General features: G+C 48.7%; 1 protein-coding gene across 1 annotated transcript in view; it reads right to left on the bottom strand.

Annotated features, from left to right (window-relative positions):
- gucy2f (guanylate cyclase 2F, retinal) overlaps positions 1–21756 on the bottom strand; it is an 82463-nt gene that overhangs the window by 45246 nt on the left and 15461 nt on the right. The window contains exons 2-6 of the mRNA XM_055664819.1: positions 18833–19134; positions 14742–15093; positions 10097–10181; positions 9846–9942; positions 5123–5257 (exon numbers count right to left, since the gene is read on the bottom strand). Coding sequence (XP_055520794.1) covers positions 5123–5257; positions 9846–9942; positions 10097–10181; positions 14742–15093; positions 18833–19134 — 971 coding nt within the window. The remainder of the gene's footprint in view (positions 1–5122; positions 5258–9845; positions 9943–10096; positions 10182–14741; positions 15094–18832; positions 19135–21756) is intronic.

Below are 21756 nucleotides of genomic sequence, written 5' to 3'. Positions count from 1 at the left end.
ATAATTTACATAAACATCCATCACATCGCTGTGATGGAAGGCCAAATAAACTTATCTCTCCACTGCACTCTCCCCCCCCGATGTCAGAGTCAAAGTCAAAGCCCCCGGCTGGCGATGGCGATTGTCCCGCGGCCATTAAAGCCACGCCGGGTGGTGCGAGGTCGCACACCGGGTCTTGGTGTTAGAGCCCCCGGCGTGCGCTCGCAGAGTCCCGCGGCCATTCCAAGCCGCGCGGGGCAGTGATGTTAGGCCCCGCTCCAGGAGCTCTTCAACCCCGCAACTCGGGCGGGGGAAGTCGCCGTTGCGAGAGCCCTGAAAAGCGGTCTCCCTCCAGGGAGCCGCGGGCTCCCGGTGCCGCCGTCCACAGACCTGCCGTTGGAGCCTCCGACTCTCCGGTAGCAGCAGCAGCAGCAGCAGCAGCAGCGCTCCACCACCGCTCCACCCGCTCCGGACTCGGCCAGCTCCGCGACGGCAACGGTGAGTCGACACCTGAGTCCCCGGTCTCTTCCTGTTGGAGGCCGCTCCTCGTTGCGGCCCCAACGACAACGGAAACCCGACGAGAAAGGTCGGGTCTCCAGTGCAGGGAGAGATTTAAAAAGTTTCCCCCCCCCCCCCCCCCCCCCCCCCCCACCCACCACCCCCAACAAAAAAAAAAAAAAACACCATAAAAACACAGACAAAAATAATAAAACGCGGACAGACTGCAGAGGCCGCTGCTGACCAGAGTCGCGCCGCCCACCTAGTCCCACCTGCCCGCAATGGGCCCAAATCCCACTAAACCTTTCCTATCCATGTACCTGTCCAAATGTCTTTGAGACTTTGTTATCGTGCCTGCCTTAACCACAGACAGCTCGTTCCATAAACCCACCACCCTCCGAGTGATAAAGTTGCCCCTTGGGTAGGTATATGGAACGAGCTGCCGGGGGCTGGGACTATCACTACGTTTAAGAAACATTTACACAGGTACATGATAGAACAGGTTGAGGCATATTGACCAAATGCAGGTGGCTGGACTAGTGTAGATGAGGCATGTTGGTCTGTGTGGGCCAGTTGGGCCGAAGGGCCTGTTTCCATACTGTATCAATCTATGACTCTATAATCATCATATACCTGTATTGTCAGGGGTTATGGGGAGAAGGCAGGAGAATGGGATTAAGAGGGAAAGATAGATCACCCTTGATTGAATGGCGAAGTAGACTTGATGGGCCAAATGGCCTAATTCTACTCCTATCACATGATATATACACATAGAAAATAGGTGCAGGAGGAGGCCATTTGGTCCTTCGAGCCAGCACCACCATTCATTGTGATCATGGCTGATCGTCCCGTATCAATAACCCGTGCCTACCTTCTCCCCGTATCCCTTGACTCCACTAGCCCCTAGAGCTGTATCTAACTCTCTCTTAAATTCACCCAGTGATTTCTTCCTTCTTTCTTTTTTTAAATTCAGATTTCATTTTCATTTCAACTCAGATTTCATAGTCATTTGAATCCAGATTTCATTTTCACTTGAATTCAGATTTCATATTCATTTGAATTCAAATGTCATTGTCATTTGAATTCAGGTTCTCAACATGCCACAGTAAATTTAGATTTTGACCACACTGTTGCACTTGCAGTATTAATTAATAATATTACTAATATTGGAAGATTAAACACAACATGTTTACTGTGCGGTAAGCCTAAGACAAAGATAGACACAAAATGCTGGAGTAACTCAGTGGGACAGGCAGCATCTCTGGAGAGAAGGAATAGGTGACGTTTCGGGTTAACACCTTTCCTCAGACTAAACGGTATCGACCCGAAACGTCACCCATTCCTTCTCTCCAGAGATGCTGCCTGTCCCACTGAGTTACTCCAGCATTTTGTGTCTACCTTCGATTTAACACAGCATCTGCAGTTCTAGCCTGCACAAGCCTAAGAAAGAATGTGTTTTGTGCTTAAAAGCAGATTCAAGCCTAACCTGTTCAAGCTGCCATTCCGAGTATTAGTCTAGCAAACCTTCTCTGAATCACGTATTGTCTTTCCGCTGTCTGGTTAGCACGCAACAAAAGCTTTTCACTGTTCCTCGGTACATGTGGCAATAAACTAAACTGATAAACTGAAGTGTAGATGGAGTGAATAACCGGGATGCCAGACGTTTTCCGGAGGTGCCGCTTACATTGGCTCCCTGTATGTCAGAGAATTGATTTCAAAATCCTGCTGCTCACCTATAAATCACTACATGGTTTAGGACCAAAGTATATCACTGACATGCTTCCACTATATAAGCCTTCTAGACCGCTAAGATCTTCTGAAACCAATCTGTTAGTGATTCCCAGAGTAAATACAAAACATGGGAAAGCAGGATTTAGTTACTATGCAACAAATAGCTGGAATAAACTTCCTGAAGATTTAAGACTTGCCTCAACTTTGACCACTTTTAAAACAAGACTGAAAACTTTGATGTTTACTTTAGCTTTCAGCTAAATCACAAATCATTGCAAAGAGTAGGAGTAAACGGCTCCTTTTCACAATGGCAGGCAGTGACTAGTGGGGTACCCCAAGGCTCAGTACTGGGACACCAGCTATTTACAATATATATTAATGATCTGGATGAGGGAATTGAAGGCAATATCTCCAAGTTTGCGGATGACACTAAGCTGGGGGGCAGTGTTAGCTGTGAGGAGGATGCTAGGAGACTGCAGGGTGACTTGGATAGGCTGGGTGAGTGGGCAAATGTTTGGCAGATGCAGTATAATGTGGATAAATGTGAGGTTATCCATTTTGGTGGCAAAAACAGGAAAGCAGACTATTATCTAAATGGTGGCTGATTGGGAAAGGGGGAGATGCAGCGAGACCTGGGTGTCATGGTACACCAGTCATTGAAGGTAGGCATGCAGGTGCAGCAGGCAGTAAAGAAAGCGAATGGTATGTTAGCTTTCATTGCAAAAGGATTTGAGTATAGGAGCAGAGAGGTCTTCTACTGCAGTTGTACAGGGTCTTGGTGAGACCACACCTGGAGTATTGCGTACAGTTTTGGTCTCCAAATCTGAGGAAGGACATTATTGCCATAGAGGGAGTGCAGATACGGTTCACCAGACTGATTCCTGGGATGTCAGGACTGTCTTATGAAGAAAGGCTGGATAGACTTGGTTTATACTCTCTAGAGTTTAGAAGATTGAGAGGGGATCTTATAGAAACTTACAAAATTCTTAAGGGGTTGGACAGGCTAGATGCAGGAAGATTGTTCCTGATGTTAGGGAAGTCCAGGACAAGGGGTCACAGCTTAAGGATAAGGGGGAAATCCTTTAAAACCGAGATGAGAAGAACTTTTTTCACACAGAGAGTGGTGAATCTCTGGAACTCTCTGCCACAGAGGGTAGTTGAGGCCAGTTCATTGGCTATATTTAAGAGGGAGTTAGATGTGGCCCTTGTGGCTAAAGGGATCAGGGGGTATGGAGAGAAGGCAGGTACGGGATACTGAGTTGGATGATCAGCCATGATCATATTGAATGGCGGTGCAGGCTCGAAGGGCCGAATGGCCTCTACTCCTGCACCTATTTTCTATGTTTCTATAACTACATTGCACTTTTAACTTTTGCACTTTTTATAATGCATTTTTAATTTTGCTTTTCTTTTCTTTTAATTTTTCTATTTTATTTCATTTTATTATTTCATTTTATTGTATGATGTTTTTATGTGAAGCACTTTGAGTCTGCCTCGTGTTTGAAATGTGCTATATAAATAAAGTTGCCTTGCCTTTCCGCTGAGAAGCCGGGTCTGGAGCCACGTGGGTCGATGAATCCCACGGCCATCAGCCCCTGAGCCCGCGATTGGTGCCCGGGTCGGCGCCACTGAGGCGTCCGGAGAGGATCTGGCGGCGATAGCGGAGAGGACGGCACGGCGGTCGATGATGGCGCCGACAGACGGACGAGGACGGACCACGTGGAAGTGAGGACGCCGCTGCCGGGGGAAGGGACAATGGAGTAGCCAGTGGGGGGGGGGCAGCGTGAGGGAGGGGGAAGAACAATGGACATTGGGGGACCTGGCGTGAGGGTACTTGGTCACTTGGTCAGCGCCCTTTATAGGCGGCTATTTGCTTACCAGGGGTATGCGAGCAAAGAATTTCACCGTGACTCATCACATGTGACAATAAAGTATTCAATTCAATGAAAAATAGAAACATAGCTATTCTAATAGGTGCAGGAGGAGGCCATTCGGCCCTTCAAGCCAGCACCACCATTCAATGTGATCATGGCTGATCATCCCCAATCAGTACCCCGTTCCTGCCTTCTCTCCATACCCGTGGGAGAAAGAAGAGGAAGGAGTCAAGGGATATGGGGAGATGGCAGGAACGGGGTACTGATTGTGGATGATCAGCCATGATCACATTGAATGGTGGTGCAGGCTCGAAGGGCAGAATGGCCTCTACTCCTGCACCTATTAGCTATGTTTCTATTTTTCATTGAATTGAATACTTCCTGCACCTGTTGTCTATTGTCTAAGATTAGACTTTATTGCCTTCCATCACAGTGAGGAGTGTGGGAAATCTGCTGTGGTGGATGTTTATGTTCGCTTTTGTGTAGTTGTGTGTCTTGTTGTTTTTCAGTATGGCTGTATGGTAATCGGTGTTTCATTGCACCTTAATTGGTACACGTGACAATAAACAGACCTTTGAACCTTTATCCCTTAATTCCTTTAGGGATTAAGCTTTCTCCCGCATATCCCTTGATTCCATTAGCCTTAAGAGCTAAATCTAACTCTCTCTTGAAAACATCCAATGAATTGGATTCCACTGCCTTCCGTGGCAGTGAATTCCAAAGATTCACAACTCTATGGGTGAGGAGGTTTTTCCTCATCTCGGACCTAATGGCCTTCCCCTTATTCTTTAAGAAAGAACTGCAGATGCTGAAAAATCGAAGGTCGACAAAAATGCCGGAGAAACTCAGCGGGTGAGGCAGCATCAATGGAGCGAAGGAATAGGTGACGTTTCTGGTGCCCCACCCGATAGAAGCTGCCTCACCCGCTGAGTTTCTCCAGCATTTTTGTGTCTACCTTCCCCTTATTGTTAATGATTAATCCCAACCTAACCAACTAATATTCTTAACGGAACCAACATGTGGAGGGCAGCGTTGTTTACCTCATACACCGCTATGTTTGAATTCTCATGCGACACTACGGCTGAACTTCTCCCCGACATGGACAACCCCATGGACTTCACACTCTTCCGCTCAGACATACTTCTTCCATCACTCAGATCATCCAGGGTCAGTTTCTACTTCGGGAAGGAAAAGAAAACATCCTTAATTATTGATTTTAATTTTCTGTTGTAATTTGTTCAATTTTTTATTTAATTCCCACGGGAGGTTCAGAAGTTCACGTGATCAGGGCAGAATTAGGCCATTCAGCCCATCAAGGGGCAGTCACAGAGTTGCTGCCTGACAGCGAATGCAGCGCCAGAGACCCGGGTTCGATCCCGACTACGGGTGCTGTCTGTACGGAGTTTGCACGTTTTCCCCGTGACCTGCGTGGGTTTTCTCTGAGATCTTCGGTTTCCTCCCACACTCCAAAGACATACAGGTTTGTAGGTTGATTGGCTTGGTGTATGTGTAAACTGCCCCCTAGTGTGTGTAGGATAGTGTTAGTGTGCGGGGATCACTGGTCGGCACGGACCCGGTGGACCGAAGGGCCTGTTTCCACATCAACCTACTGTGACTACCTTTGTAAACCAGCATCTGCACTTCCTTCTTACACAGACACTAGAGGGCCCAGTTTTATGGTGAGAGGGGCAAAGTTTAAAGAAGCTGGACAAGAGGGAGGTGGGTGCCTGGATTGCCCTGCCGAGGGTAGTGGTGGAGGCTTTTGACAGGAGCAAGGATGTGCTGGGAATGGAAGGATAGAGATTATGTGCAGAAGGATAAGAATTGGTGTTGGTATCATGTCTAGCAAACACATTGCGGGCCGATCGGCCTGTTTCCTCACTGTATCTCTAAACTAGAGACTAAAGTCAAAAAATTCCTAAGGAATCTTAAGGTAGACAAAAATGCTGGAGAAACTCAGCGGGTGAGGCAGCATCTATGGAGCAAAGGAATGGGTGACGTTTCGGGTCGAGACCCTTCTTCAGACTGAATCTTAACATCATTCTCGATCTTCCAATCCAGCTCGTTGTGGCCATTGCTCTTTTTTTATCTGCACTTTCTCGGAAGTTTAGTTTAGTTTAGTTTAGAGATACCGCGCGGAAACAGGCCCTTCGGCCCATCGAGACCACGCCGACCAGCGAACCCCGCACACGAACACTATCCTACAAACACTGGAGACAGTGTACGATATACCGAGCCAATTAGCCCACAACCCTGCACGTCTTTGGAGTGTGGGAGGAAACCAAAGTACCTGAAGAAAACCTGGAGGTCACGGGGAGAACGTGCAAACTCCGTACAGACAGCGCCCGTAGTCAGTATTGAACTAGGGTCCCTGGCGCTGTGAGGCAGCAACTCTCCTGCGGTGACACAGTGCTTCCATAACTTTTCTCATTTAGACTGGCTTATGCATTCATGTCTGGTGTGACTTGCCTGGTTAGCACGCAAAACAGAGTTTCTTGCTGTAACTCACAATATGTGACAATGATAAACCACTCCCTGTGTGATGAGTTCCATCGAGACTGCACGGTGGCGCAGCAGTAGAGTTGCTGCCTTACAGACCCGGGTTCGATCCTGACAACGGGTGCTGCCTGTACGGAGTTTGTACGTTCTCTCTGTGACCTGCGTGGGTTTTCTCCGGGTGCTCCGGTTTCCTCCCGCACTCCAAAGACGTACAGGTTTGTAGGCTAATTGGCTTGGTATAATTGTAAATTGTTCCAAGTGTGTGTAGGGTAGTGTTAGTTTGCGGGGATGGATGGTCGGTGCGGACTCGGTGGGCTGAAGGGCCTGTTTCCGCGCTGTGTCTTTAAACTTAAATTAAACTAAACAACTGTGTCCATCGTGTCCAGGGTATAATCCATCTGATCTTGCAGCAAGTTTGCTGCGTTAAAAAGACTGAAGAACCATTGGAAAGGCGTGCCTGACAGAATCTGTTAACAATCAGCCCGTTACTGAGCATCAATTGATGAGCTTAGTCTAATCAGGAGTCACATTCTCAAGGCACAAGATCCCAATCAGGGCACAGAGTGCTGGAGAATCCCAGAGGGTTGGGCTGCATCTCTGGAAACAAGGATAGGCGTTCCAAACACCCACCTGCCTTCCATTGACTCCATCTACACCTCACGCTGCCTCGGCAAGGCCAGCAGCATCATCGAGGACCAGTCTCACCCCCGGCCACTCCCTCTGCTCCCCTCTCCCATCGGGCAAAAGGTACAGATGTGAAAACGCACACCTCCAGATTCAGGGACAGTTTCTTCCCGGCTGTTATCAGCTGTTCACATTCTACCACAACTAGCGAGTAGGGCTGAACTAGTATCTACCTCATTGGTGACCCTCGGACTATCTTTGATCGGATTTTACTGGCTTTATCTTGCAGTGAACGTTATTCACATTTTTCCCTTTATCATGTATCTCTACACTGTAAATGGCTAAATTGTAATCATGTATTGTCTTTCCACGGACTAGATAACTCGCAACTAAAGCTTTTCACTGTACACGTGACAATAAACAAAACTAAACTCAGATGATTGATGTGTGAAGATCCCGACGTGAAACGTCACCTGGCCATGTTCTCCAGCGATATTGCTTGACCTACTGAGTTACTCCAGCACTTTGTGCCTTTTTGTGAAAACCAGCATCTTCAGTTCCTTGTTTCTTCACAATCAGGTCCATGATGTATCAGATGCTGTGACCTGGTGATCATTCAAGGCATAGTGACCACTCAGCCCACTGACCTGATGTTGGCCCTTCAAGTAAACCACATGATTGGTTCTGCTTTCATAGAACATGCCGATCCAAATGTCTGCCTCCACCACCATGCACCACCATCCTGACTACAGGTGCTGACTGCACGGAGTTTGCACGTTCTCCCCTTTACCACGTGGGTTTTTTTTCCGAAAGATGGGTCAGCCATGGTTGAGTGGTGGAGTAGACATGAAGGGTCAAACCAAAGACCCTATAACAAGCAAGATAGTCCATTCCTGATAAATCCAACGGGCTGACGTATAGTACGCAACGGAGCGGAACGTCAGCCTTTTTGTCGGCCATTTCAGTAACCCGACCCGACCCGACCCGACCCGACCCGACCCGACCCGACCCGACCCGACCCCGACCCCGACCCGACCAGACCCGACCCGACCCGACCCGACCCGACCCGACCCGACCCGACCCGACCCCCCGACCCGACCAGACCCGACCCGACCCGACCCGACCCGACCCGACCCGACCCGACCCGACCCGACCCGACCCGACCCGACCCGACCCGACCCGACTTTGTAGATCCCTCTCGCAGTGTAGTCAGAGTTGCGGGGCAACAGTTTGTGTGTGTGATATAATGTTAGACCCATTATTCATAATTCTGTTCATTCATAATTCTGCTATTTTTTGTAAATGATTAATATGTCAATAAATTATAATTCTGTTATTTTTCTTTCTTTTTTATTGCTTTTTTAATTTAAATTTTTTTTTTAAATCTTTTTTAAAATGGCTTTTGTGCTGTGTTTGAGTTGATAATTGTATTAAACTTGCACTCTGTCATTCATTTGATCACTCTGTTGACAAGATGTGGACAGAAGCCGGTTACGGGAATGGGGCTGAAAATGACCCATGAATCTGCCCATGACCCTACTACGCCTTATTCGTCGAGTGCACGCTAGAGGATCTTTGGGTCAAAGGGCCTAATTCTGCTTTACAACTTAATTCCACCAGGTGGCGCTTCGATGGCAGCCTCGCCTACAGTCTGTCTGTCCTTTTCGTCTTTTTAAAAGTGTGTTTTAAAGGTTTGTGTTAATGTTCTCTGGTTTGGTTTATGTGGGGGAGGGGGAGGGGGAAACTTTTTTTCAATCTCTCACCTTGCCAGGGATGCGATTGTTTTCCGGACCGTATCTCCGGTCACTCTGCAGCCTAACATCATGGAGCTGGAGGCTTTGCTCGGGATTAACTTTGAGTCCCACCGCGGGGCCGTGGAGTTACCATTGGAGCTGATCCCTTGCCTGGGATCAACGCTCCAACTGCAGCCTGCGGACTTTAACATCAAGGAGCTCGCAGTCTCGGGTTGAGACCGATGTCGGGAAGCTCCAAAAGCCGCACGACGTTCGACTCGCCCTGACCCGGGGTAGATCGCCCGGCGCGGGGGAGGTGATTCTCCCCGATGCAGGAGCTTGATCGCCCCGACGGAATGATTTAAGGATAAGGAGGAAATTCTTTAAAACCGAGATGAGAAGAACTTTTTTCACACAGAGAGTGGTGAATCTCTGGAACTCTCTGCCACAGAGGGTAGTTGAGGCCAGTTCATTGGCTATATTTAAGAGGGAGTTAGATGTGGCCCTTGTGGCTAAGGGGATCAGGGGGTATGGAGAGAAGGCAGGTACGGGATACTGAGTTGGATGATCAGCCATGATCATATTGAATGGTGGTGCAGGCTCGAAGGGCCAAATGGCCTCTACTCCTGCACCTAATTTCTATGTTTCTATGTTTCTATGATTTAAAATGTATGTTGTGTGTTCTGTTGCTTTTTATCAGAATGACTGTACGGCAAATCAAATTCCTCGTATGTACCAAAACATACTTGGCTAATAAAATATGATTCTGAATGTCCCAAAACATCATCTATCCCTTTTCTCCAGAGATGCTGTCTGGCCCATTGAGTTACTCCAGCATCTTGTATCTGCCCTCATATTCCACCAGAGAGAGAGAGAGACAAAGAGAGAGCTGGAGCCACATACCCACCTTCTTGCTGAGCTGAGGGTTGATGAAGGTGAGATCTTCGAAGGTCATAATGATCTTGTTGGGCCCCTTCACCATCTGTATGTGTTGGATTCGCCGTCTGAAAAAGTAACAAGATCAGTGTGGGCCGCTGGGAATCTGCCCGGAGACTACGCCTGGAACACGGGGCTCCTGCGGACCCCACAGCTGAGGGTCCAACAGGTGACCCAAGCTCATCGCCGTACAAAGGGGCAATGGATGGAGAAAGATCATACCTGATAAAGTAAGCAGCCACAAGTCCACAGAGAGCAAGGCCAATGATTAACGCAAAGCCCAGGATTACGACTTTTAACTCAATGCCTGGAGAGAGAGAGATAGAGAGAGAGAGAGAGAGAGAGAGAGAGAGAGAGAGAGAGAGAGAGAGAGAGAGAGAGAGAGAGAGAGAGAGAGAGAGAGAGAGATGGAGAGAGGAGAGAGAGAGGGGGAGGAAAAAGAAAGAAAGAAAGCAAAAAAAGAAGAAAAAAAGAAAATAAGGGGAGAAAGGAGAGAGAAATGAGAAATGATTACTGCACAGGAATCTAAAACACCTACATCAGAATCCTATTCATAGACGACTGCTCTACCTTTAACACCATTATACCTCCACACTTATCACCAAACACATGGGACTTGGTGTCACGATTCATCCCTGCAATTGGATCCTTGACTTCCTGCCCACCAGACCCCAGTGTGGATCGGGGACAAATCTTGTCACTGTACCTCGGTACACATGGCAATGAACTAAACTAAACTGAACTGAAATGTTTGCCCATCAGTGCCACGCCGACCAGCGATCACCCCGTACATGACTTCTATCCTACACACAAGGGACAATTTGCAGAAGCCAATTAACCTACAAACCTGCACGTCTTTGGAGTGTGGGAGGAAACCGGAGCGCCCGGAGAAAACCCACGCGGCCATTGGGAGAACATACAAACTCCGTGCAGACAGCACCCGAGGTCAGGATCGAACCCGGGTCTCTGGCGCTGTGAGGCAGCAACTCTACCGCTGCGCTGTTCTATGCAGATAGCATCCCACACCATGGACCCTGATGTCATTAAAGCTGGAAAGAGTGCAGAGAAGATTTGAGAAGATGTTGCCAAGACTCGTGGGTCTGAGCTATAGGGAGAGGTCGTGCAGGCTGGGACTATTCCTTTGATGCAGGAGGATGAGGCTCAACCTCATAGAGGTGTACAAAATCACAAGGGGAATAGATAGCGATAATTCAAAGTTGTTTTCTCAAGATAAAGGAATGACTGGATTGGCAAATGAAATTCCTGGTTTATGGTGCAAACATACTTGGCTAATAAAGTATTATTGGGATTATGTTTTAGAAGGAACTGCAGATGCTGGAAAATCAAAGGTAGACAAAAATGCTGGAGAAACTCAGCGGGTGAGGCAGCATCTATGGAGCGAAGGAAATAGGCAACATTCCAGGGAGAAACCCTTCTTCAGACTGATGTGAGAGTGGGGTGGGGAGGAGAAGAAAGGGAGAGGAGGAGCCAGTGGGCTGGAGGGCAGAGAAGGGGAGGATTGAGATTGTGTTTGTGATCAAGCTCTAGGTGTAAGGTCAGAGGGAAAAGATTGAATAGGAACCTGTAGGGAAATGTTTTCAGTGTCACGGTGGCACAGCGGTAGAGTTACTGCCTTACAGTGTTTGCAGCGCCAGAGACCCGGGTTCGATCCCAACTACGGGCGCTGTCTGTACGGAGTTTGTACGTTCTCCCCGTGACCTGCGTGGGTTTTCTCCGAGATCTTCGGTTTCCTCCCACACTCCAAAGACGTACAGGTTTGTAGGTTAATTGGCTTGGTATGAATGTGTGTAAATTGTCCCTAGTGGGTGTAGGACAGTGTCCATGTGCGGGGATCGCTGGTCGGCACGGACTCGGTGGGCCGAAGGTCCGGTTTCCGCGCTGTATCTCTAAAATTAAAAACTAAAAGTGGGTAAATGGAAGGAGCAGCAGAGGAAATGATTGAGGTGGTAAACAACACTACAAGGGCTTTTGGACAGGTACATGGAAAGGAAAGGCCATATAGTGATACAGTGTGGAAACAGGCCCTTCAGCCCGACTAGCCCATACCTACCAACACGTCCCATCTACACTAGTCCCACCCGCCTGCTTTTGGCCCATATCCCTCTAAACGTTCCCTAGCCATGTACCTCTCTCAATGATTCTAAAACCTTGTGATCATACTTGCCAAGGTTCAGAAGAATATGAGACTAGCTTGGCCTTTGTGGGCATGTCAACAATTTAAGGGCCTGTCCCACTTACATGACTTTTTCGGCGACGGCCGGCACCCGTCATTGGTCGTTGCAGGTGGCAGAAAATGTTCAACATGTTGAAAATCCAGCATCGACCAGGACAAGGTACGACTCTGGGCGACTACTCACGACCGTACAGGCTTCACCCCGCGACATGTCGCCTGTATGGTCATGAGTCGTCTCCTCAGTTGCTCAAAGAGTCGTAGCGTCTTTCTGGTTGTCGCTGGATTTTGAACATGTTGAATATTTTCGGCGATCTGTAACGATCTACGACGGGTGCCGGCAGTCGCCGAAAAAGTTGCGTAAGTGGGACGGGCCCTTAACAACAACTGGGACTTGAAATTGGCGCCAAGCTGGTGACTCTGTATACTGGCTCAGTGTGTTACTATACACTTGTAATGTATCTGAGATGCTTATCTAAGAAACATAGAAACATAGAAAATAGGCGCAGGAGTAGGCCATTCGGCCTTTCGAGCCAGCACCGCCACTCATTATGATCATGGCTGATCAACCAAATTCAGTACCCCATTCCTGCCTTCTCCCCATATCCCTTGATTCTGTTAGCCCTAAGAACTAAATCTAACTCTCTCTTGAAAACATCCAATTAACATCTAGGTAAAAATGTTTTTCCTCATCTGTCCTAAAGTTGCATCTTCCCTTTTATTAGGAAAAGGGGAGATGCAATGAGACCTGGGTGTCATGGTACACCAGTCATTGAAAGTAGGCGTGCAGGTGCAGCAGGCAGTGAAGAAAGCGAATGGTATGTTAGCATTCAAAGCAAAAGGATTGGAGTATAGGAGCAGGGAGGTTCTACTGCAGTTGTACAGGGCCTTGGTGAGACCACACCTGGAGTATTGCGTACAGTTTTGGTCTCCAAATCTGAGGAAATACATTATTCCCATAGAGGGAGTGCAGAGAAGGTTCACCAGACTGATTCCTGGGATGTCAGGACTGTCTTATGAAGAAAGACTGGATAGACTCGGCTTGTGCTCGCTAGAATTTAGAAGATTGAGAGGGGATCTTATAGGAACTTACAAAATTCTTAAGGGGTTGGACAGGCTAGATGCAGGAAGATTGTTCCCGGTGTTGGGGAAGTCCAGGACAAGGGGTCACAGCTTAAGGATAAGGGGGAAATCCTTTAAAACCGAGATGAGAAGAACTTTTTTCACACAGAGAGTGGTGAATCTCTGGAACTCTCTGCCACAGAGGGTAGTTGAGGCCAGTTTATTGGCTATATTTAAGAGGGAGTTAGATGTGGCCCTTGTGGCTAAAGGGATCAGGGGGTATGGGGAGAGAAGGCAGGTACAGGATACTGAGTTGGATGATCATCCATGATCACATTGAATGGCGGTACAGGCTCGAAGGGCCGAATGGCCTACTCCTGCACCTATTTTCTATGTTTCTACGTAAAGGGCCGGCCCCTTATTCTTCGTCAAAAGGTAGCGGGACATCTGTTTAGCTGAATCAGGGTTGATTTTGAAGAAAGTTTGAGGTGTGTTTGTCGCTCTGTTGAAGCTGCATGAATTGCAGCTGTTTAGTTTAGAGATACAGCGCGAACCATTCCCTTCGGCCCACCGAGTCCGTGCCGACCAGCGATCCCCGCACACTGACACTATCCTACACACACTAGGGACAATTTACAATTTTTACCAAAGACAATTAACCTACAAACCTGCACGTTTTTGGACTCTGGGAGGAAATCGTAGAAAACCCCACGCAGGTTACGGGGAGAACGTACAAACTACACCCCCCGCAGTCAGGATCGAACCCGAGTCTCTGCGCTGTGAAGCAGCAACTCTACCGCTGCGCTATCGTGCCGCAGTTGTTAGACTGTCCCCATATCCCTTGATGCCCTGAGCCCTAAGATTTACTGTAAATCTAACTCTCTGTTGCTTATGTGGGAGACTGCAACCTTCATGTGGTCCACCCTGTTTCCACGAATGCAATCAACGTGGCGTGTACAAACAGAACACAATGTCTTACAAGGTTAGGCGGTGCATGCCATACACAAGAAGGAGAAGCTTGGACTTGGACAGGACTATATACAAAAATGAATTTCACTGTTTCAATGTTATGAATAAAGTACCACCATATAATTGGATGGGATGGCACGGATGAGTCGGGCCGAAGGGCCTGTGTCCTTGCTCTATGATTCTATAACTATAGATCGAACTACAATAGAAAGTCAATTGGAAATTTAAAAACCTTGAGCGGTCGGGGGCAGTTCCCCCCAACACGGGTACCATGTAATCCCGTGCTACGCGCTCCATGGTCGGATAGTCGGCTAAACTAAACCTGGTTTGCCAGGTGAGGAGGGGGCTGTGGACCCCCAGCAGGACCAAAAACAAGACCTGCCAAAGGGCGGATGAGCTAGCGAGCCAACGGCCACCCACACTTCAGTAGAAGTTGCGATCACTATCGTACACAGCATTGTAAGGAACGATGATAAAACACACACACCACCAACATTCTATACTTCCAGCGGCGGAATTGGGCAGGAACTGGAGGACAGAGACGTGTGGTGCGTCTGTCACCGTTCCATTGGAGACCAGCACCACTGCGTCGCTAATGTTTTCAACAATGATGAATGAATGAATTGAATGGTCTTGAATCCTTACCTCCTGTACAAATGATATTTGGCTCAAACCAACAGTATGAGTCGGCGTTTGGAGGTGATCCCCCAGGGAAATGAACAGTGTCTCCGTACTGCAGTGTTTCAGTCTCCATATTGATGGTGTAGGTTGGCAAGAGACGGTCACTTCTCCCGTCTGTGTCCAAGATGACGTAGTCAGCTATCCCCTCACCACCTTCTCCAGTCGCCAGCTTCTGGCTGAAACCGGTGAAGTTGAGGAACTTGGTATGGTTGGCCAGGGTCCTTCCGGAGATGTGGGCCCCATCCCTTAGTACGTTCTGTATAGTCTTGGCGATGAAGTAGACACCGTCATATATCGTTCCAAATAGAGGAGAAACCTGCAGGATGAGATGGGTTTAATGTTTCAGCGCAAGAAGAAGCCCAACTTGTGTCCACGCAGTGGGGGCGGGAACTAGGATAACAAACCAGGACACGCTCAGAGCCGCCAAACAGACTCAGAAATAGTTGCTTTCCGAGAATTATAACTACTATAAATTCAAATTCACACATGCACTGACTACACCGCCCAACACGGACTTCCATCTGTATATATGTATGTAGCGCCGCAGAATTTGTGCACCTATTCCCCCCCCCCATCTCCCTTCTGTTTTTTGTTTTTTTTTCTGTTTCTTGTTTTTTGTGCTAAATTGTATGTATGCACTGAGTACGAGCAGCTTTCAGTTTCACTGTACATGTATAGTGACAATAAATGGCATATCTATATCTAACAACAATGACTTTTATACTAAAGGGCCTGTCCAACTTGGCCGTCATTTGTACGTAATTTACTCGACATCATTTACACAACAGGACGTGCGCGTTGTAACACGCACGTGATGTGCGCATGGTGCGCGGTGACATAGGCAGTGACGCGCGGTCGTGCGGCGCCTCAGGATTTTGGGATGTACAAAATCTTTGCGCGCCATCTGAGTGATGCGCAAATGGTGGCCAAGTGGGACAGCCCCTTTAATGTGCAAGGGAACTGCAGGTGCTGGTTTAAACCAAAGATAGACACAAAAATGCTGGAGGAACTCAGCGGGTCAGGCAGCATCTCTGGAGAAAAGGAATAGGTGACGTTTCAGGTCGAGACCATTATACCTCCAAGCTGATCACCAAACTCATGGGACTTGGTGCCAGCACTCATCTCTACAGTTGGATCCTTGACTTCCTGACCAACAGACCCCACGGAGAATAGGGGACAAGTCCTTTCACAAAGAAGAAGGGGTCTCGACCCGAAATGTCAACTTTCCTTTCTCCAGAGGTGCTGCCTGATACGTTGAGTTACTCCAGTTCTTTGGGTCTATCAATGATTTCACCCTGCTTCCTGTGAAGACTCTATCCCCTACTCCCAATTCCTCCATCTGTACCCAGGATGAGGTGTTCCACACCCATTCTTTAGGAAACGGGGGTTCCCCTCTTCCATTATAGATGAGGTTCTCACTAGGGTCTCCTCGGTATCCCGCAGCTCCGCTCTTGCTCCCCCTCCCCCCATTCGTAACAAGGCCAGAGTCCCCCTTGTCCTCACCTTCCACCCCACCAGCCGTCGCCTACAGCATATAATCCTCCAACACATTCGTCACCTCCAACGGGATCCCACCACTGGCCACATCTTCCCATCTCCGCCCCTTTCTGCTTTTCCCAGAGACCGTTCCCTCCGCAACTCCCTGGTCAACTCGTCCCTTCCCACATAAACCACCCCCTCCCCGGGTACTTTCCCTGCAACTGCAGGAGATGCAACACCTGTCCCTTTACCACCCCCCCATCGACTCCATCCAAGGACCCAAACAGTCTTTCCAGGTGAGGCAGAGGTTCACCTGCACCTCATCTACTGTATCCGCTGTTCCAGGTGTCAACGTCTCTACATCGGTGAGACCAAGCGCAGGCTCGGCGATCGTTTCACTGAACACCTCCGCTCAGTCCGCAATAACCAACCTGATCTCCCGGTGGCTCAGCACTTCAACTCCCCCTCCCATTCCCAATCTGACCTTTCTGTCCTGGGGCCTCCTCCATTGTCAGAGTGAGTCCCACTGCAAATTGGAGGAGCAGCACCTCATATATCACCTGGGTAGTTTACACCCCAGCAACATGAACATTGATTTCTCTAATTTCAAGTAACTCCTCCATTCCCTCCCATCCCCACTCTCTCCACCTCCCCCACCCTGGTCGTCCTACCCATTCCACTGTCCTCTTCCTTGTATCCCTCTTGTTATCACATCTTCCCCAGCCAACAATGGACCATTGTGGGCTCCACCTTTCCTGAGGTTCATCTTGTTCTGGCCTTTTCTTCCCTCCAGTTTGCACACCCTCTTCCACGTCTACTTTCAGTCAGAAGAAGGGGTCCGACTCGAAAATGTCACCTATTTCACTTTCTCCAGAGATGCTGCCTGACCCACAGAGTTACTCCAGTATTTTGTGTATCTATCATCACATATCTACCTGCACATTGCCCATATCCCTGCACTAATATATCTGCCTCCACCACCACCCCTGGCAGTGCGTTCCAGGCACCCACCACATGATGTGTTAAAGACGCCCCACACATCCCCTTCACACATCTTCTGTACCCATTCCATCCGTCCTATAGCTAGGCGACAAGAATTGCACACAGTACTCCAAGTGTGGTTGCACTGACGACTTGTACAACTGCAGCTGGAGTATTGTGTGCAGTTTCGGTCCGCTAATTTGAGGAAGGACATTCTTGCTATTGAGGGAGTGCAGCGTAGGTTTACAAGGTTAATTCCCGGGATGGCGGGACTGTCATATGCTGAGAGAATGGAGCGGCTGGGCTTGTATACTCTGGAGTTTAGGATGAGAGGAGATCTTATTGAAACATATAAGATTATTAAGGGTTTGGACACGCTAGAGGCAGGAAACATGTTTCCGATGTTGGGGGAGTCCAGAACCAGGGGCCACAGTTTAAGAATAAGAGGTAGGCCATTTAGAATGGAGACGAGGAAATAATTTTTCACACAGAGGGTTGTGAATCTGTGGAATTCTCTGCCTCAGAGGGCAGTGGATGGCAATTCTTTGGATGCTTTAAAGATAGAGCTAGATAGAGCGCTTAAAGATAGTGGAGTCAGGGGATATGGGGAGAAGGCAGGAACGGGGTACTGATTGTGGATGATCAGCCATGATCACATTGAATGTCGGTGCTGGTTCGAAGGGCCGAATGGCCTCCTCCTGCACCTATTGTCTATTGTCTATTGCATCATGATGCCCCAACACAATTGAACGTTGACAGGTTTCATTTAGTTCAGAGATACCGTGCAGAAACAGGCCCTTCGGCCCACCGACTCCACGCCCACCAGCGGTCACCCCGTGCACTAGCGCTATCCTACACACGAGGGACAACTTGCCCTTTTTACCGAAGCCACATTAACTTACAAACCTGTCCGGCTATGGAATGTGGGAGGAAACCGGAACACCCGTGGTAAACCCACACGGTGTCAGGGAGATCGTGCAAACTCCGTACAGTCAGCACCCGTAGTCAGGATCGAACCTGGGTTTCTGGTGCTTTGAGATAGCATCTTCATAATTAATCAATTGTTGGAGCTGAATGAGGCCACTCGGCCCATCAAGTCCACTCCACCACATTCAATCACCACTTACCTCTGATCCTCGACTCTCCCACTAGTGGAAACATCCACTCCACATCATCCACTCTATCCGGGCCTTTCACTATTCGATACTTTGAATAAGGACCCCCCCCCTCATCCTTCTGAACTCCAGCGAGTAGAGGCTCAGTGCCATCAAACGCTCATCATATGTTAACCCAATCATTCTGGACCCTCTCTAACAACAGACAGCCAAACATGTCATCTCTGGGTGCCCGCTCTACCACCCACCACATGGAGCTGTGTCAGGGCCTGGCAGACATTGACTCCAACAGAGACAACAACCCGGCTGCTCAACACCCACCCGGCGCGAGATCTAACTATTCCTTTGGTTTATTAATGTTTCATTCACAACAAGAAGAGGACAACCTTCCTGAGATATGGAGTAACTCTACCGCTGCACCACCATGCCTCCCCCTCCAATATTCCCAGGGTAATTTTCCATTGGGTTCAGCCCATGTACCTCTTCCGCACGCTGGGATGTTGTTATCTCCCCACTCTCCTGTGCCTTTGAGAACGCCTCGTGGAAGGACATCTCTTCTGAGGCCATTGTTATGGTCAGGACAGCATCGTAGGCGGCTGATAGTTTGGAGTTGTTCCTCAGGGCGGAGTAGGTTGCATTCTTGTAGGGCAGGCTGTAGAGCAGAGTGTCGTAGGGTATGAAGACGTATCTGCCATCCGTCAGTCCCATGTCGTGGGCTTGCCGCAGGAAGGTTGACTGCTCCTGGCCTCCGATCAGGACAGAGTGCATGCACATTACAATCACTGCAAGACAAACACACGCTAATATTAGCCTCACCGCCACAGAGCTCAATAACTTCCCCTATAAGAGTTGATCATGGGGAAACAAGGATATGGCACCAATTTGAATAACTCTTTGGTTCCGTCTTCACTGAATGCGGTAAATAATTGACCGGAAATAGCAGGGAATCTCGGGTCAAAGGAGTTTGAATTGAGTGAATCCAGGTTAGCTGGGAATCCATGTTGGGTAATGTTGAATGGATTCAAGGACCGACGCCAAAACCCAGGGCCAGGTTAGCGCTAACATCCCAGAGCACTTAAGGAAGTACTCTCCAGAAATAGTGGATGCATTAGTGATAATCTTTCAAAACTCTTTAGATTCTGGAGTAGTTCCTGAAGATTGGCGGGTAGCCAATAGTCAATAGTCAATAGTCAATAGTCAATTTAATTGTCATTTGGACCCCTTGAGGTCCAAACGAAATGCCGTTTCTGCAGCCATACATTACAAACAAATAGACCCAAGACACAACATAATTTACATTTTACATAAACATCCATCATTGCTGTGATGGAAGGCCAAAAAAAAAACTTATCTCTCCACTGCACTCTCCCCCCCCCCCCCCCCCCGATGTCAGAACGTCAAAGTCAAGGCCCCCGGCTGGCGATGGCGATTGTCCCGCAGCCATTAAAGCCACGCCGGGTGGTGCGAGGTCGCACACCGGGTTTTGGTGTAAGAGCCCCCGGCGTGCACTCGCAGAGTCCCGCGGCCATTCCAAGCCGCGCGGGGCGGTGATGTTAGGCCCCGCTTCAGGAGCTCTTCGACCCCGCAACTCGGGCGGGAGAAGTCACCGTTGCGAGAGCCCTGAAAAGCAGTCTCCCTCCAGGGACCCGCGGGCTCCCGGTGCCGCCGTCCGCAAACCCGCAGTTGCAGCCTCCTAATCTCCGGAGGTCGGGCCGCAGCAGCAGCAGCAGCAGCGCTCCTCCACCGCTCCACCCGCTCCGGACTCGGCCAGCTCCACGACGGTGAGGTGATTCGGCACCAGAGTCCCCGGCTTCTTCTGTTGGAGGCCGCACCTCATTGCAGCCCCAACGACAACGGAGACCCGACAAGAAAAGGTCAGTGCAGGAAGAGATTTAAAAGTTGCCCCCTCCCTCCCATCCCAACCCCCCCCCCCCACCCCCCCCCCCCCCCCACACACAAGCCAACAAAAAATAACAAAAACTACATTGAAACATAGACACAAAATAATAAAAACGCGGACGGGCTGCAGAGGCCGCTGCTGACCAGAGTCACGCCGCCCACCGTTTAGCAAACGTAACCCCACTTTTTAAGAAGGGAGGGAGAGAGAAAACGGGGAATCACAGACCAGTTAGTCTAACATCGGTAGGGGGGAAACTGCTAGAGTCAGTTATTAAAGATGGGATAGCAGCACATTTGGAAAGTGGTGAAATCATTGGACAAAGGCAGCATGGATTTACGAAAGGTAAATCATGTCTGACGAATCTTATAGAATTTTTCGAGGATGTAACTAGTAGCGTGGATAGGAGAGAACCAGTGGATGTGGTGTATCTGGACTTCCAGAAGGCTTTCGACAAGGTCCCACATAAGAGATTAGTATACAAACTTAAAGCACAAGGCATTGGGGGTTCAGTATTGATGTGGATAGAGAACTGGCTGGCAAACAGGAAGCAAAGAGTAGGAGTAAACGGGTCCTTTTCACAATAGCAGGCAGTGACTAGTGGGGTACCGCAAGGCTCAGTGCTGGGACCCCAGCTATTTACAATATATATTAATGATCTGGATGAGAGAATTGCAGGCAATATCTTCAAGTTTGCGGATGACACTAAACTGGGGGGCCGATTGGGAAAGGGGGAGATTCTAGCGAGACCTGGGTGTCATGGTACACCAGTCATTGAAGGTAGGCATGCAGGTGCAGCAGGCAGTAAAGAAAGCGAATGGTATGTTAGCTTTCATTGCAAAAGGATTTGAGTATAGGAGCAGGGAGGTTCTACTGCAGTTGTACAGGGTCTTGGTGAGACCACACCTGGAGTATTGCGTACAGTTTTGGTCTCCAAATCTGAGGAAGGACATTATTGCCATAGAGGGAGAGAGCAGAGACGGTTCACCAGACTAATTCCTGGGATGGCAGGACTGTCTTATGAAGAAAGACTGGATAGACTTGGTTTATACTATCTAGAATTTAGGAGATTGAGAGGGGATCTTATAGAAACTTACAAAATTCTTAAGGGGTTAGACAGGCTAGATGCAGGAAGATTGTTCCCGATGTTAGGGAAGTCCAGGACAAGGGGTCACAGCTTAAGGATAAGGGGGAAATCCTTTAAAACCGAGATGAGAAGAATTTTTTTCACACAGAGAGTGGTGAATCTCTGGAATTCTCTGCCACAGAGGGTATTTGAGGCCAGTTCATTGGCTATATTTAAGAGGGAGTTAGATGTGGCCCTTGTGGCTAAGGGGATCAGGGGGTATGGAGAGAAGGCAGGTACGGGATACTGAGTTGGATGATCAGCCATGATCATATTGAATGGCGGTGCAGGCTCGAAGAGCCGAATGGCCTACTCCTGCACCTAATTTCTATGTTTCTATGTTTCTATGTAAGACATCCTTCAAGATCCACAATCCATCAC

Source organism: Leucoraja erinacea, chromosome 45 (genome assembly GCF_028641065.1).
Source record: "Leucoraja erinacea ecotype New England chromosome 45, Leri_hhj_1, whole genome shotgun sequence".
Classification (NCBI taxonomy): domain Eukaryota; kingdom Metazoa; phylum Chordata; class Chondrichthyes; order Rajiformes; family Rajidae; genus Leucoraja; species Leucoraja erinaceus.
This window is presented reverse-complemented; position numbering and strand designations above follow the sequence as displayed.